Source organism: Heptranchias perlo, unplaced genomic scaffold (genome assembly GCF_035084215.1).
Source record: "Heptranchias perlo isolate sHepPer1 unplaced genomic scaffold, sHepPer1.hap1 HAP1_SCAFFOLD_60, whole genome shotgun sequence".
Classification (NCBI taxonomy): domain Eukaryota; kingdom Metazoa; phylum Chordata; class Chondrichthyes; order Hexanchiformes; family Hexanchidae; genus Heptranchias; species Heptranchias perlo.
Genome location: NW_027139623.1, coordinates 1,883,213 through 1,900,595, shown reverse-complemented (window position 1 = coordinate 1,900,595; position 17,383 = coordinate 1,883,213). Strand labels below are relative to the sequence as shown.

At 47.0% G+C, this 17,383-nt stretch overlaps 2 protein-coding genes and 3 non-coding genes across 5 annotated transcripts; 1 reads left to right on the top strand and 4 right to left on the bottom strand.

The window, feature by feature from the left end:
- The first annotated feature begins 224 nt into the window (after positions 1-224).
- LOC137316728 (histone H1-like) lies at positions 225-845 on the top strand. The gene has a single exon (XM_067980587.1). The coding sequence runs from the start codon at positions 225-227 to the stop codon at positions 843-845; it is 621 nt and encodes a 206-aa protein (XP_067836688.1).
- A 3,143-nt stretch (positions 846-3,988) lies between these two features.
- LOC137316741 (histone H2A-like) lies at positions 3,989-4,430 on the bottom strand. The gene has a single exon (XM_067980599.1). The coding sequence runs from the start codon at positions 4,376-4,378 to the stop codon at positions 3,989-3,991; it is 390 nt and encodes a 129-aa protein (XP_067836700.1). The 5' UTR covers positions 4,379-4,430.
- Positions 4,431-14,462: 10,032 nt separating this feature from the next.
- Positions 14,463-14,534, bottom strand: trnaa-ugc (transfer RNA alanine (anticodon UGC)). The gene has a single exon. It is a non-coding gene; the product is annotated as a tRNA-Ala (tRNA).
- Positions 14,535-14,999: 465 nt separating this feature from the next.
- On the bottom strand, positions 15,000-15,071 carry trnaa-cgc (transfer RNA alanine (anticodon CGC)). The gene has a single exon. It is a non-coding gene; the product is annotated as a tRNA-Ala (tRNA).
- A 1,616-nt stretch (positions 15,072-16,687) lies between these two features.
- Positions 16,688-16,759, bottom strand: trnaa-ugc (transfer RNA alanine (anticodon UGC)). Its single transcript has one exon. It is a non-coding gene; the product is annotated as a tRNA-Ala (tRNA).
- Between the last annotated feature and the right edge of the window lie 624 nt (positions 16,760-17,383).

Here is a 17,383-nt window from a genome sequence, read left to right as displayed (position 1 = left end):
GATAGGAAGGGGCTTGTCTGGGACTCTGGAGTGCCCGATTTGAATTGGAATCGGGGAGTTTAAGAGGAGAGAGAAACACAGAGAGGCTGGAGGGCCCGGGAGCTGACAGCAGGATGTCTCCGCCCCGTCCGCTCTGTGCCTTTAAGTTGCTCTGTGCCGCCGCCTCTCGTTTCATTTCTGACCCAGCTCTGAGTGTCAGAGAGATTTTCGACAGAGTCCCGGACATGACAGACACTGCAGCCGCTGAAACGGCACCTCCTGCCGCCGCCGCCGCCGCTCCACCCAAGGCTCCCAAGAAGAAGAAGGCGGTTCCCCGACCCAAGACCACCAGTCCCCCGTTGGGAGAACAGATCCTCAACATTGTGGGGGATTGCAAGGATCGCAAGGGGATATCCCTGGCCGCGATAAAGAAGGTTCTGGCTACCAAAGGCCTGGATGTGGAGAAGCTCCGGTCCCAGATCAAATTAAGTATCAAGAGAAATGTGGAAAAAGGCTCCCTGGTGCAGATCAAGGGCACGGGCGCCTCGGGCTCCTTCAGAGTCGCTAAGAAGGAAACCCAGGCAAAAGTGGTAAAGAAGGTGAAGAAACAAGTGACCAAGAAATCTCCCGGAAAGAAACCAGCGGCCAAAAAAACAGCCGGCAAGAAATTAACGGCCAAGAAACCAGCGGTCAAGAAATCGACCAGGAAAAAGGCGGCGAAATCACCAATTAAGAAGAAAGCGGCGGCTAAGAAGCCCAAGACCCCCAAGACAGTGAAGGCGAAGGCGAAGAAGGTGGAAAAACCGAGGGCCAAGCCCAAGCCGAAGTCAGCAAAGCCCAAGAAAGCAGCGGGCAAAAAGAAGTAAAAAATCAAGTGCAACTTGTGACCATCTGAACCCAACGGCTCTTCTCAGAGCCACCCACGTCTCTCAGAAAAGAGCTGATCCCGGAATCAGATGATTCCTGTCCCGGGGCCGGGCTCAGATTTCAGATAGAAATCATTTCAAATAAACCCAGGGTCCCGGTGACTCGCTGACATTCGCTATTCCCGCCACACCCCCACTGTCTGAAATAAAATAGAGAGAATGGGATGTCCGGGCCGGGCCTCACTGGAACTGGCGTGTGTTCGGCTCCAGTCCCAGTTCATTTTTTCTCACAGATTCAGGGCGAGAGTCCGTGACAGGGTAAAACTGGCGGAGATCCGCCGCTATCACAATTCAAACCCCAACACATGAGATTCTCCAAATCAGCTGGAATAAAGTGTTTGTAAACTGCTGAACCCGTCTGGGAGGGGATGTGTGGGGAGATCGAATCGGGTCTGACACTGAAATGGAAGGAGGCGGGTTGACTTGTTATAGAAGGGACTGTATTTAGGCAGGAATATTACTGACTGTTAATTGTAACGGGGTTTATTTAAAAGCTCCGGGTTTATGGAAATCCTTGAATATGAAGCCCGAATCTCTCAGGGTTTGTGCGGAGCGCTGTGTTTCGGTTCTATTATCCATAAACGGTTTGAAATTGGCGGGTGGAGAAAGCTGGAGGTGGAGCTGGAAGATCAAAGGCCGCACTCCGCTCTGTCCGTCACACTGACTCTCTCCTCCCCTCCCTGTTTAATATCTCACCCTGTCTCCTCCCCTCCCTGTCTCACGCTATTTCTTTCTCAGTCAGGTCGGTGCAGGCTGCATAAAAACGGAACCAGCATAAGTTTGTTATTCATTCAACAGTGATTTAGTGAAGAATCATCATGTCTGGCAGAGGTAAAGGAGGCAAAGGACTGGGCAAAGGCGGAGCAAAGCGGCACCGGAAAGTGCTTCGTGATAACATCCAGGGGATCACCAAACCAGCCATCCGCCGCCTGGCTCGCCGTGGCGGTGTCAAGCGGATCTCGGGTCTGATCTACGAGGAAACCCGCGGGGTGCTGAAGGTTTTCCTGGAGAATGTGATCAGGGACGCGGTCACCTACACTGAACACGCCAAGCGCAAGACGGTCACTGCCATGGATGTGGTGTACGCTCTGAAACGGCAGGGCCGCACTCTCTATGGATTCGGCGGCTGAACGACTCGACCCTTTCAAACCGGACACAAAACAAAGGCTCTTCTAAGAGCCACCCACCGCCTCACAGAGAGAGCACTGACCTGGGAACGGGGAGTGGAAAGATCTCGGGATGGGGAATCAGTTTCCGATATTTAATTAGTATGGGGAGATTCCCCAACACTCGGTACAGGGAGATCAGAAACAACGGCCGGGGTTCTGGGCCATCCCGAAAGAAGGGGCCGAATTCCCGGTTTCACGGTACAAATGAACAGGCGGGGATCCAGAGTCTTTCACCAGACATTACATTCTCCGCTCAGAGTAAAATCCCTCCTCACTCCCTCTCCCGCTGTGTCCTCTCTGCTCGCTCTTTATTTCCTGCCCTCATTCAATTATCAGTTCGATGTGAAGTTTCTGTTTGAGGAGCGGTTCACCGGGCCGGAACTGGCGGGATTTTTGAAATTGAAGCTGGACTTTGTCCCGTTCCGGAAAGCAATGACCGGGGCTTTATTCCCGCCCGTTTACAGACAGATCAGAGAATGAACCGGAATGTGAAACAGCCTGAGATTTGAGATGAGTAGGAAATAATGGAGATTATAAAGAGAGAGATTCTTAAACTGATGGAGGGAAATGAGTTTCTTGAAACTGTTATTTGATGCTCTGAAATTGGCGGGCTTTTTGAAATTGATGATTAATTTCAGCTCAGCCAATTGGGGCCCAATACCTCCCGCCGTTTCGGTCTGACTGTCAGAGCTCTGTTCAAACCTGCCAATCACAGGCCCGGGACGGTCACTCCCTGATAGGGTGTTGGTCGTCAGCGAATCAGAAGCCAGGGGCGGATCCCATTTGACACTTTAAAAGGCGGCCACAGAGCTGTCGTATTAACAGTCTCTGTGTCTCAGGTTGTGTTGAGATCAGTTCAGAAAATGGCCAGGACCAAGCAGACAGCGCGTAAATCGACCGGCGGGAAAGCTCCTCGCAAACAGTTGGCTACAAAAGCGGCGAGGAAGAGCGCTCCAGCCACGGGCGGAGTGAAGAAGCCTCATCGCTACAGACCCGGCACTGTGGCTCTGAGGGAGATCCGGCGCTACCAGAAATCCACCGAGCTGCTGATCCGCAAACTGCCCTTCCAGCGCCTGGTGCGAGAGATCGCTCAGGACTTCAAGACAGACCTGCGCTTCCAGAGCTCGGCCGTCATGGCCCTGCAGGAGGCCAGCGAGGCTTACCTGGTGGGCCTGTTTGAGGACACCAACCTGTGCGCCATCCACGCCAAGCGAGTCACCATCATGCCCAAAGACATCCAGCTGGCCCGCCGCATCCGCGGGGAGCGCGCCTAAACCCGACCCGGCTTCAGCACCAAGTGCAACAAAGGCTCTTTTCAGAGCCACCAAATCGGCGATGGAAAGAGCTGTGATCTCCTGGGTTGAAATGGCAGGGCCGTGAGAAATTTGCTTAAATGGGAAATGTATAAAGGGGGGCAGCTGATTTCAGACAGACATGGACAGAATAAATACCTCACTCACATCCAAACACAAATTTCACTCACATTCTTAATTCAGCAATCGCTGATACAATGAACAGCACATTAGTCAGCATCTGTTGTACAAATCTGGGTAAAATAACACACTGAGCCAGTGTTATCCGACGACGGAACACTAATAATTAGCGACTGTGGTATTTTTGTATCCCACCCGCCCAGTTGACAATTCTAACGGTTCCGGTATTTTGTCTCATTCACCAGACAAACTGCAAATTTCAATCTATTGGAGGTTGGCGACATCTGCGGTCCGGAAGCGAGTACTGCAACAGACCGATATGGATCATTTGTATTTTAGAAATTATTGTTCGTTTCCAGAATCGGAATCAAGTCCTTATGAAATTAAATCCTGACCCGACAGATAGTAACCAGCCCTTTCATAGATACAGTGGGTGGCTCTGAAAAGAGCCTTTGGGTTATCAGATTAAATCTTGGCCGCTTTACTTGCTCTTGGAGCTCACAGTGCTGGTTTTCTTCGGCAGCAGCACGGCCTGGATATTAGGCAGCACCCCGCCCTGAGCGATGGTCACCCGTCCCAGCAGCTTGTTGAGCTCCTCGTCGTTGCGGATGGCCAGCTGCAGGTGTCTGGGGATGATGCGGGTCTTCTTGTTGTCCCGGGCCGCGTTGCCGGCCAGCTCGAGGATTTCAGCCGTCAGATACTCGAGCACAGCAGCCAGATAGACCGGGGCTCCGGCACCCACACGTTCAGCGTAGTTCCCCTTTCGCAGGAGCCTGTGAACACGGCCCACAGGGAACTGCAGTCCAGCACGGGATGAGCGAGACTTGGCCTTGGCCCGAGCTTTACCGCCGGTTTTTCCTCTTCCAGACATTTCCACAATCTCACAAACACTTTCACAAAGAATGAAGAAATCCTCCCGCACTCGCCCTTCTTATACCTTCTGGAGGAGTACAGTGGGGGCAATTGTGATTGGTGCATCTGTTCTCAATCTCATTGGTTCACCGAACAGCCCAATCAGAGTGCTGTTTTATTCACCAATCAATAGCTGGTATTGAGAAAAGCGCGGAAAATACCGAACTGAACCGTTTTTTTGAAATTTGAAAAGCCCGCCAATATATTTGTAACACAAGAAGCGGATTTAGTAAATAATGTCGCGTAAAGACAAAGATTTAAAAATCTCTCTCCTTACACTCTGTTATTCCACATTTCCCGTCACAACTTCCAGAATTTTTTACAATCCGGTTAAAATCCGGCTTCATTCACCGTTCGCTTTCAATCCGGCGGGAATAAAGTCCCATTTTGTAACGGGACAGATTCCAGCTCAATCTTTGTAAAAGTAACAAACCACAGATTGTGGATTGATCCCTGTTCACAGGAGCTGCAGCGCGATCGAAACCGGAGCCGAGACTCCTGGTGTAAGAAGTCGAACAGTGACAGAGCCTTTAGACTATTCTGTCCTCGGTGTGAAGTCCCTTTCAGGGTTGCTGCTTTACAAAGGATTGCGTTTCTGAAAGTGATATTCCCGAATAATGAACAAACAAACGTGAAAAGGAGAAAAAAATGACTGAAGTCTAATCCACCGCCTTAAAACGGCTGTGAAGGTGCAGACGCGGGGAAAAGGGCGGAATATGATTGGAAATGAGAGGATTATGGAGACGTTTTTGGTTATTGGGACCAAATAAAACAGAGACACACAGATTATAACGGGCAGTGATGATGAGAATCTTCCAGATTTGAAGAGAAATTACAATAGCACATGAGTTATAGAGAGACAGTTAATATCAAACTATCTACAGTAAAATGATTCCATGCAGAGGTGTCGTTACAGCGTCTTCAGAGAGACTTTGGGTGGCTCTTAAAAGAGCCTTTGTGTTAATTTTTTCCAATAGATTGTGGAGCTTTACTTGGAGCTGGTGTACTTGGTCACCGCCTTTGTCCCTTCCGACACGGCGTGCTTGGCCAGTTCCCCAGGCAGCAGCAGGCGCACGGCGGTCTGGATCTCCCGGGAGCTGATGGTGTGCCGTTTATTATAATGGGCCAGGCGGGAAGCTTCACCCGCGATGCGCTCGAAAATATCGTTCACAAAGGAGTTCATGATGCTCATGGCCTTGGAGGAGATGCCGGTGTCGGGGTGAACCTGCTTCATCACTTTGTAGACGTAGATGGAGTAACTCTCCTTCCTCGACTTTCTCCGCTTCTTGCCGCCCTTGGCTGGTGCTTTATTCAAGGTTTTCTTGGCGCCCTTCTTGGGAGCTGCTTTCTTGTCCTCAGGCATTTTCAAACTCAATTTCAGACCCAGAAATGACCCAAATCCGCTCCGAGCTCGGATTAAATAGGCAGCCGCACAGCCCTATGGTAATGAGGGATGGGGGAAGGCAATGATTGTGATTGGGTCATTGGGAGTGAGGTCACAATAATTATTAGCTGTAACTCTCTGATTGGATTCTTCAAATATCCAATCAGATTTAATACCTGCCACCAATCACAAACACGCTCACACTGCACATTGTCCGGTTTCAGCAATTTGTTCCGAACTGTTGCAGTTCTGCTTCCGGCCAGTAGATGTCCCCAAACCCCGGGTCATTGAAGTTTACAGATGAGAGAGGGACAGAAGATAAACTCATTCTTCACATTATATTGCACGGGTGGGGTTTAGAAAAACTGGGAATGGAAAACATTTTGTTCGAACAAACGTTAGTTGTAATGCTGTGTTAAATGCTTGTAATTAATTTTGGGGGTATTGCCTATACTGAGGAAGAATGCAACAAAATACAAGAAGATTTAATAAGCTTGCTGAAAGGCGGTGTAAATGGCCATTGAATTTCCATATGGAAAGGTGTGAGGTGGTTCATTTTGCTCGGGGGAATAAGGAGGCCACATACTGCTTGGAAAATAAGAGTTTAAATGGGGTAGAAGAGCAAAGGGATTTAGGGGTACAGATTGACAAATCATTAAAAGTAGCAACACAGGTTGATGAGGCCACAGAAAGCAAACACAGCACTGGGGTTTATTTCTGGAGGAATAGAATTGAAAAGCAGATAAGTTATGTTGAACTGTAATTTAAACTGTCAAACCTTCTGTTAAACTGTCCCTTTCTGAAATCCGTGCTGACTATTCTTTATTATATTTTCGGTTTCTAGATGTTTTTCTATTGCATCATTGAGTAAAGGATTCCATGATCATTCCTACCACCGACCTTTAGTTAACTGGTCTATAGTTCCCTGGATTTGTTCTATCTCCTGTTTTAAAATATAAGAATCACATTAACTGTCATCCAGTCCTCTGGCACTATTCCTTTTTGTGATGATTTTTTCTATATATGTAACAGTGCCTCTGCTATCTCTTCCTTTGCTTCATTTAATATGTGCAGAAGCAATCCATCTGGACCAGGAGTTTAACCACCCTTTCAACTTAAATGTCTTGATTTCTTTATTGACCTCTTCCTCCAATATCATGTTCACCCTGTTAATCTCCCGGGTCAATACTGAGGCAAAGTTATCATTTAATATTTCTGGCATTTCACTGACGTGACCTGTGAGTTTGTTTTGTGCATCCCCTTGTGGCACTCAAGCTATTCTGATTTTCCCTGTTTTATTAATGTGTCTGTCGAATAATTTAATATTTCATTTGATATTCCTTGATGATTTGGACTGGTATGTAATGTATAGCTCAGTCTGTACCAATGGTATTGATACTGTATGTTTCAGTATAATATTGGATGAGTATTTAGAAATTTATATAATATGTAGCTCAGTCTGCACGAATGGAATTGATACTCCATCTTTCAATCTGACACTGAGATTTTTGGACTGGTATCTGATGTGTAACTCAGTCTGCAGTAACATGAATCTGAGATTCGTTTTGTATCTGTCAATCGGTGGTACTTTGTGTGAGTGTGTGATTAATTCTGTATCTCTCAGTCTCTGGTATTGTGTGTGAGTGTGGGATTCATTCTGTATCTGTCATTCTCTGGTACTGTGTGTGGAATTCATTCTGTACCTGTCACTCTCTGGTACTGTGTGTGTGTGTGTGTGTGTGTGCGAATCATTGTGTAACTGTCAGTCTCTGGTACTGTGTGTGAATGTGGGATTCATTCTGTGTCTATCAATCTCTGGTACTGTTTGTGAGTGTGGAATTCATTCTGTTCCTGTCAGTCTCTGGTACTGTGTGTGAGTGTGGGATTCATTCTGTTCCTGTCAGTCTCTGGTACTGTCTGTGAGTGTGGGATTCATTCTGTTCCTGTCAGTCTCTGGAACTGTGTGTGAATTTGGAATCATGCTACATCTGTCAGTCTCTGGTTCTGTGTGTGTGTGAGAGGGTTTTTTTCTGTTTCTGTCAATCTATGGTGATGTATGTGAGTGAGACATTCATTCCGTATCTATGAATTTATGATATTGTATGTGAGTGATATAAATTCTGTATCTGTCAATCTGTGCTACAGTGTGTGAGTGTGGTAATTTATTCTAGATTTGTCAGTCACTGGTACATTGTGTGAGCATCATTGAGTGTGAGTGGGATTCATTGTATATGTCAGTCTCTGGCACTGTATCTGAGTGTGAGATTCATTCATTATCATTATGTAAATTTTATCTCCATTTATAGTATGGCGTTCAAAACTTTATTTTTAATCCCTTAATGTATGAATATTTTTCCCAGTCTTTTATTGGTAGATACTGATACACTTTAAAATGTAATGCGGTAGGTTATAATCAGATAATGTGGCCACTTTTTGGACTTCTATTAAATCTGTATTGATGGGATCACAATTGAGATTTAGTGTCTCTTCCAAACTGATATGGTGACATTTTTGAACTTATATATAATGTGTAGCTCAGTCTGCATGAATGGAATACTGTATATCTGAGTCTGAATCTGTATCAGTTTTTTGTAGTTGTTCATAAAGTGTAGATCAGTCTGCACCAATCGAATTGATACTGTATCTTTCAATCTGACACTATGAGATTTTTGGACTGGTATGTTATGTGTAACTCAGCCTGTACTAATGTAGGTGACTGTGAGATTCATTTGGGATCTCTCAGTCTCTGGTACTGTGTGTGAGTGTGGGATAGATTCTGTACCTGTCACAATCTCGTACTCTATGTGATTGTGGGATTCACTCTGTATATACCTTCTCCAGTACTGTGTGTGGGATTCACTCTGTATATACCTTCTCTAGTACTGTGTGTGGGATTCACTCTGTATATACCTTCTCTAGTACTGTGTGTGGGACTCACTCTGTATATACCTTCTTTAGTACTGTGTGTGGGATTCACTCTGTATATACATTCTCTAGTACTGTGTGTGGGATTCACTCTGTATATACCTTCTCTAGTACTGTGTGTGGGATTCACTCTGTATATACCTTCTCTAGTACTGTGTGTGGGATTCACTCTGTATATACCTTCTCTAGTACTGTGTGTGGGATTCACTCTGTATATACCTTCTCTAGTTCTGTGTGTGGGATTCACTCTGTATATACATTCTCTAGTACTGTGTGTGGGATTCACTCTGTATATACCTTCTCTAGTTCTGTGTGTGGGATTCACTCTGTATATACATTCTCTAGTACTGTGTGTGGGATTCACTCTGTATATACCTTCTCTAGTTCTGTGTGTGGGATTCACTCTGTATATACCTTCTCCAGTACTGTGTGTGGGATTCACTCTGTATATACCTTCTCCAGTACTGTGTGTGGGATTCACTCTGTATATACCTTCTCCAGTACTGTGTGTGGGATTCACTCTGTATGTACCTTCTCCAGTACTGTGTGTGGGATTCACTCTGTATATACCTTCTCCAGTACTGTGTGTGGGACTCACTCTGTATATACCTTCTCTCGTGCTGTGTGTGGGATTCACTCTGCATATACCTTCCCTAGTACTGTGTGTTTGTTGAATTATTTCCATATATGCAGTTTCTCATACTGTATGTTCATTTGGGATTCATTCTGTATCTCTCAGTCTCAGGTAGCTTGTGTGAGTGTGGGATTAATACTTTTCCTGTCAGTCTCTAGTGCTTTATGAGAGTGTGGGATGAACTCGGTATCTGTCAGTGTCTGGTACTGTGTGAGAGTCTGGGATTCCATCTGCACGTGTCAGTCTCTGGTACGGTATGCGAGTGTGGGATTCATTTTGTGTCTGTGTATAATTATTCTCTCAGTTTATATTATTGCGTTCCATACTGTAGCTTTACTATCTTAATGTTTAAATAGTTTTTCTCATTACTTAATTGGTAAATATGGATGCACTTTAGGATTTGATGCTGGAGATTTTTAAACAGATAACTTGTGTGTGCTTTTTGGGCTATGATTAATTCTGTATCTCTGTGAACACAAATTTGAATGATAATGTATCTTTCAAACTGATATGGTGACATTTTTGGACTGCTGTGTAATGTCTATCTCAGTCTGCACGAATAGAATTGATACTGTATCTTTAAATCTCATACTATGAGTGTATTATAAACTGGTATCTAATTTGTTTCTCATGTGACGCTGTCACAGCATTTCTCAATCTGACACTGTATGAGAGTTTTGGACCTGTATGCAATTTGTATCTCATGCTGCACTATTCGAATGGATACTGCATGTATTAAACTCACATGTGTGAGAGAGTTCTGGTCGCGTATTCAATTTGAATCTCCGGTTATATTATTATAATTCATTCTCTACCTTTCAATCGGGCACCATGTGTGATTTCTATCTGATATTTAATTCGTAGCTACTGTTAACCTACTGTGGGATTGACAATCTTAAAGCATGACTTTGGACTGGGATTTTAGTATCTCCCTCTCAGTGGAACTGAGTGAGGGTGAAATGGAAACAGCGTCTGCCTCACCTGCTCTGTTTCCCTGTTGGATTGAAAATGTGTCTCCGGATCTTGGGATCAGTTTGGGACTGAGTACTTCTGCTGTCTGAGAATGTGGAACTGATGACCTGTCTGTGTCTCTCTGAATGATAACGTACTTACTGTGTGTGAGGAGCTGGCTGCACTGTTCCTTGTGCCTCGGGTGCAGGAAGCATCACATTGATTCTTGGCCCTTCAAGTATTTTTCTGTCAGAAGAAAAAAGTAACTGTTTTAACTCCAGAACCAGTGAGGTAGAAAATACAAAAGTGATCAGTTTAATATCGCTGTGAATGATCATTATGAAAACCAGCCATACAAACAGTGTCAGTGTCTGACTCCACTGCAGGACTGCAGCACTCAGCTTCTGCACACCAGGTGTGTTGGGCTGTTTTACAATAATTATTGACATCCAGACTCAATCCAACCCCTGCACTGATCCATCAATGGGACTACCCGATGGGGCAGGGACCTTTGTGCAGGTCAGGATTCTAATTCCCTCTCCCAGGGGAATAACCGTTCAATAGAAATATAACAGCAGTTGTTTAAAATGTGTCCTTCACACTTCTCACCTGATGCCTGCAATAGATGCTCTTTGTATAACTCCCCACATCCTCACTGTCCAGCTCTGTTTCCAGTCTTCACTGTCCAATAACAATAAACAGGGTGAGACTGGAACTAAACCAGGAACATTCACTACTGGTTTGGGGAGAGAAAGCAGCAATGATTTTAAATAGCAGGTTCTTCCCATTCTGTCCCCCTTACCCTGGACACACCCTGTTCACACACAGCCCGAGAATGACCTCTCCCTTCCCCCGCTCACTCCATGTTCCGGGACCAGTTCCTGATCCACTCCGCCTCTTACAAACAGCCCCCGGACTCCCCCTGACCTTCCCCCGGACTCAATGCCGATCTCTGAGCCCATCTGCGGACACGGTCCCGAAGCGATGAGCTGCTGTAACGAGGCTGCTCTTTGCTCCCTTCCCCCGGGGGCCGTGATCTCTCCATTCCCGGCTGTTTTAAACCATCTTCTTCCGCTCACTGAGGGAATGGCGCCCACAGGCCGAGCTGGGGGAGGGCAGCGCGCATGCGCTCTTCTGCACCCCACGTGTCAGCGCAGGGGGCGGGGCTGAGTCACGCATGCGCAGATATCTGGTTTAATTCCCAATACAAAAATCGATGGAAACTTTCCCCAATTGGAATTTTTCAGAGTCTGAGCAAAGGAAGTGGGTCTGGGGGAAAGGTCAGAGGGAATGGGGTCCACAGGCAGTGCAGGAACAGGCACCAGAATGGAAAACAGATGGGATTCCACCAGTGCCTAATGCTGGAATCCAGACTGACTTTACAATCTCTAACTATTAAACTAGATGTTTCCATCCCTGCTGTTTCTCTCGGTATCTTTTGATGGAAAAGAGTCTTTCAGAGATAAAGTGGGCGGCTCTGAAATGAGCCAATTGGTTCTGTTCATTCTTGGTCCCTTTACTGATAAAGAAACTTGTGACTCCGTAACTGGAGGACGGATTCCTCGAACCAATCCTGGAGAAACATGGGAGGAAAGTGGGAGTCGTTGTATTTGCTGGGACCGTGTAGGATTAATATCTGACGGCAACAGTCCCAGTTTATTTCAATCGGAATGAAACTCACGGTCACTGAGAGAAATAGAGAAGGGCCCTGAGCTGCAAAATTGCAGAGGGTACAACACGCAAGAGAGGGTTAAATGCGTGACACTGTCCCTGAGAGTGGGATTAATAATGTGTCTGTCTCTGAAATAATATCAGTGAGAGATGAGACTGCATCATCTGTCACTCCAGCATGGAATGGCAATTGGAATGGAGAATTTTCCAATTTGTTACTGGGTGAAAACGGGACATTGCAGGTCAGTTTCTCTCTCTCTTTTGTACAACATATGAAGGTGGAATACTGCTGCTGAGCGTGATACAGAGACACTGATGGGAAGCGTATGGCTGATACTCTGACTGTCTGTATCTCTCTGGCGCTGTACACGAAGGTGGGATACTGTTTGCTGAGTGTGAAACGGACACACTGAGAGGAAGTGTGAGAATGATACTTTGTCTGTGTGCCTGTCTCTGTCTGTCTCTTTATCTGTCCGTCTGTATTTCTCTATCTCTAGCGCTGTACATGAAAGCGGGATAGTGTTATTGAGCGTAATATGAACACCCTGTTGGAAGGTAAAGACTGATTCTGTGTCTGTGAACAGACCTCCGGTGCTGTTGGTGAGACGGTCACTGTCCCTTCTATTATGTATGAGCCGGTCTGACGGTTCATTTATCAGTCTCCAGTCCAGTAAGGAAAGGTGGAGAGAAACAGCCTGTAACTGTCTGACACTGGACTGCCAGTGAATGTTGAATTTATTCAGCAACTGGCCGTCTCTGGGTGTTGAGAATGGGACGGATAGGACACCAGTTACTTTTGTCTGTCAGTCAGTTTAGGAGGAGGGAGAGAAAGACAGAGAGACTGGAGGAGCCCAGAGCGGATAATTTGTATTATCGTCTCAACCAAACATATTGCTGAGTGTGAATAATATAATCATGTAAAACCAGATATGGATTATCACATCCACAGCTGTGATTGTCTCCTGTCCCTGAATCTGGGGACCAGACACTGTGAGGAGCGCTGGCCTCAGAGTGTTTAACAGTTACTGAGCTGGGAAACGACAACTAACCCCCGAGAATCTGCAGCACAGGCCGAGCGGGGAGGAAAGCCTGTCCCGGGAATTGTCAATCTGGCGAACAGTTTGTCCTGTGAATGTGAAGATGTGAACATTGTGTCAGAGAGAGTGTGTTAAAGGGGCGGGCGGGTTAGATTAATGTCACTGTGTTTGTCTGACTGGTCTCATCGCCGGATTTCCAAGTCTATTTTGAGTAAAATTTAAAAAAAATCCCTGTCAAAGGATCGCCTTCCTCCCCTGCCGAGCTCCGAAGTGGAAATTTAAGGTAAAGTTTCAGATCAATTCAAGATTTCAGCCGAAAAACGAAGATCATGTCAGCGATCGGGTGAGAGAGCGCGATCAGTGCAGCAATGAAACGGGTTTAAATCGAAACTGGTGCTTTTAATTCCGGTGAAAGTTTATCGACAGCAAACATACCGGTGTTAGAGATAGGAAGGGGCTAGTCTGGGACTCTGGAGTGCCCGATTTGAATTGGAATCTGGGAGTTTAAGAGGAGAGAGAAACACAGAGAGGCTGGAGGGGCCGGGAGCTGACAGCAGGATGTCTCCGCCCCGTCCGCTCTGTGCCTTTAAGTTGCTCTGTGCCGCCGCCTCTCGTTTCATTTCTGCCCCAGCTCTGACTGTCAGAGAGATTTTCGACAGAGTCCCGGACATGACAGACACTGCAGCCGCCGAAACGGCACCTCCTGCCGCCGCCGCCGCTCCACCCAAGGCTCCCAAGAAGAAGAAGGCGGTTCCCAGACCCAAGTCCACCGGTCCCCCGTTGGGAGAACAGATCCTTAAGATTGTGGCGGATTGCAAGGATCGCAAGGGGATATCCCTGGCCGCGATAAAGAAGGTTCTGGCTACCAAAGGCCTGGATGTGGAGAAGCTCCGGTCCCAGATCAAATTAAGTATCAAGAGAAATGTGGAAAAAGGCTCCCTGGTGCAGATCAAGGGCACGGGCGCCTCGGGCTCCTTCAGAGTCGCTAAGAAGGAAACCCAGGCAAAAGTGGTGAAGAAGGTGAAGAAACAAGTGACCAAGAAATCTCCCGGAAAGAAACCAGCGGCCAAAAAAACAGCCGGCAAGAAATTAACGGCCAAGAAACCAGCGGTTAAGAAATCGACCACGAAAAAGGCGGCGAAATCACCAATTAAGAAGAAAGCGGCGGCGAAGAAGCCCAAGACCCCCAAGACAGTGAAGGCGAAGGCGAAGAAGGTGGAAAAACCGAGGGCCAAGCCCAAGCCGAAGTCAGCAAAGCCGAAGAAAGCAGCGGGCAAAAGGAAATAAAAAATTAAGTGCAACTTGTGACCATCTGAACCCAACGGCTCTTCTCAGAGCCACCCACGGTTTTTCTCGAGGTGAAGAAACCCTTTCCTGTCCTTGTGTGTGAAGGTGATGTGAGGACAAGAGGGTCTTTTCAAAATTCGAAACATAAAGCGTTTGGAGATGCCGGGGATTAAACCCGGGACCTCATACATGCAAAGCATGCGCTCATCCACTGAGCTACACCCCCACGAAGAAAGCCCCTCCACTTTAGAATAAAAAGTGGGCTTTCCGCTCTGTCTCTCCCGGAGAACACGATGCCCAGTCGTTCCACGTGCTCACAATGTTCAACCTCTGCTTCAGTTCACGGGGTTTCTGCTCCTCTTTACTTTGAACTTTCCAAAAAAAGTCAGTGGAAATAAAAAAAAAAAATCGCCAATAGTCCGTGACGAGGCGGACATCCAATCTCTGAATCATGAAGTGAGATGGATGAATGACACTTCGTCAAACAAGAGCTGGGACTGCTCGCTCGGCATTGCACCGTCACACATTCTGGTCAACCGGCGGCGACCGTGAGCTGAGCTGCTGAGGGGACCGTGAGATGAAGTCCTGCTCCGGGACAATTTAATGTTTGTGGAGCCTCAAAAGTTGGAACTCGCTGCGCTCAGAAAGCGCGATTCGCCTTTCCGTGCGTGATTCTGATGAAAAATTTTTATGGAGATGCTGGGGATTGAACCCAGGACCTCATACATGCGAAGCATGCGCTCTACCACTGAGCTACATCCCCAGATGAAATAAATCGCTACCCAAGGAAAGAAGAACGGATTATCCTCATTTTATGAGACCACCCATGGTGGGTCTGCCACGTGAAAGATTATTTCCAGTTTCAAAGATTGGGGAGGAGCGGGGAACAGGCGTTCAGACGACACAGAGGGAAGAATAGTCTGGATGTTGGGCGGTTCTTTATTTCCCAGAGTGTAGTGAGTCTCTGGAATGCATTGCCGGCTGGTCTGGTGGGTGCTGACACTTTTTAGACTTGTCTTAAAATCGTCTCGTTTTCTGATGCTACCAGACACTTTCAGGTGAAGTATGCGGACCTGATACAACTGTGGGTGAACGGAAGAAACCAGGCCTCGACACTTAGTCTAATGAGAAAGGGGGAGTTGAGAAGAAAGGCTGGGAGAGGGGGAGAGACTCCTTTGGCTGTGCTGTCACCATCCTTACTATTTCAGGGCGCATTTTTCGAACGCTCCCGTTATCAGTCACTTTGCTTACGGTTGGACGGGACTAGAAATCCTCAGGCACATTGTGGCAGAGGCCGGCAAGAATATTTCGAGACCCTGAGCTTCAGAGCAGGGTAAGGTGCGACACAGACAGCATTGAGGATAATTTCACTGTCGACGGATGCAGGACTTGTCCCAGGTGTGGTTTTGTGTTGAAAGATCACTTCACTGAAAACACCTTGAGGATCTGGGGCTACAGACGGACATGATGGTCAGGAAAAGACCAGTCGGTTCATCAATCCTGTCCCACATGCCTGGAGCATCGTGACCAGACACTTCCTACCGACACCACCCGCCCCACCCACCGGAAACATGTAATCTCCTGGGAGCGGCGACAAACTAGAAACAAATCCAGCGCCAATAAGGAGGGGCAATTCTGGGAAATTCCTCCCCGACTCCTTCAGGCGATCGAATCGAGTTCAGTGGATCACACTGACCATGTGTAGGTTAACTGTAAAACCACTCACCTTCTATATGATGCGATCACTGCCTCAGTCAAGAACTGGTCCAGATCCATCCAGAAGGCAAAAAGACAGTCAGCACCCACCGCACCAGCCGGCAATGCATTCCAGAGACTCAGTACTCTCTGGGAAAATACGAACCGCCGAACATCCAGACTATTCCTACCTCTGTGTCGTCTGAACGCCCGTCCGCTGCTCCTCCCCGATCTGTGAAACTGGGACTAATCTATTTTTTCACTCAGAGGGTGGTGAACCTGTGGAATTCTCTACCACAGAAGGCTGTGGAGGCCAAGTCACTGAATATATTTAAGAAGGCGATAGATAGATTTCCAGACGCAGAAGGCATCAAGGGGTATTGAGAGAGAGCGGGAATATGGGGTATTGAGATAGAGGTTCAGCCATGATCATATCTAACGGCGGAGCAGGCTCGAAGGGCCGAATGTCCGACTCGTGATCCTATTTTCTCTGTTATTATGACTGGGCCCGCTCTCCAGCCCCGGGATGGGAGCCATTTCAAAGGCGCGTGCGTGCTTCCGTTGAATTTTACCGTGTGCAGAGCGTTCGGTTTTTCTCGAGGGAAAGAAACCCTTTCCTGTCCTTGTGTGTGAAGGTGAGGTGAGGACAAGAGGGTCTTTTCAAAATTCGAAACATAAAGCGTTTGGAGATGCCGGGGATTGAACCCGAGACCTCATATATGCAAAGCATGCGCTCTACCACTGAGCTATATCCCCACAGCCAAACTAGCTTCACTTTAGAATAAACAATTGAGATTTCCGCACCATCTCCCCGGACAACGAGATGCTCAGTCATACCACGTGCTCACAATGTTCAACCTCTGCTTCAGTTCACGGGGTTTCTGCTCCTCTTTACTTTGAACTTTCCAAAAAAAAAGTCAGCGGAAATAAAAAAAATACAATTGCCAATAGTCAGTGACGAGGCGGACATCCAACCTCTGAATCATAAAGTGAGATGGATGAATGACACAGCGTCAAACAAGAGGTGGGACTGCTCGCTCTGCATTGCACTTTCACACATTCCGGTCAGTCGGCGGCTGCTCTGAGCTGAGCTGCTGAGGGGAACGTGAGATGAAATCCTGTTCCGGGACAATTTCATGCTTGTGGAGCCTCAGAAGTTGGAACGCGAAGCGTAATTCTGATGAAAAATATTTTTGGAGATGCTGGGGATTGAATCCAGGACCTCATACATACGAAACATGCGCTCTACCACGAAACTACATCCCCAGATAAAATCAATAGCTACCCAAGGAAAGAAGAACTGATTGTCCTCATTTTATGAGACCACCCAAGTTGGGTCTGCCAGGTGATCGATTGTTTCCAGTTGCACAGATTCGGGAG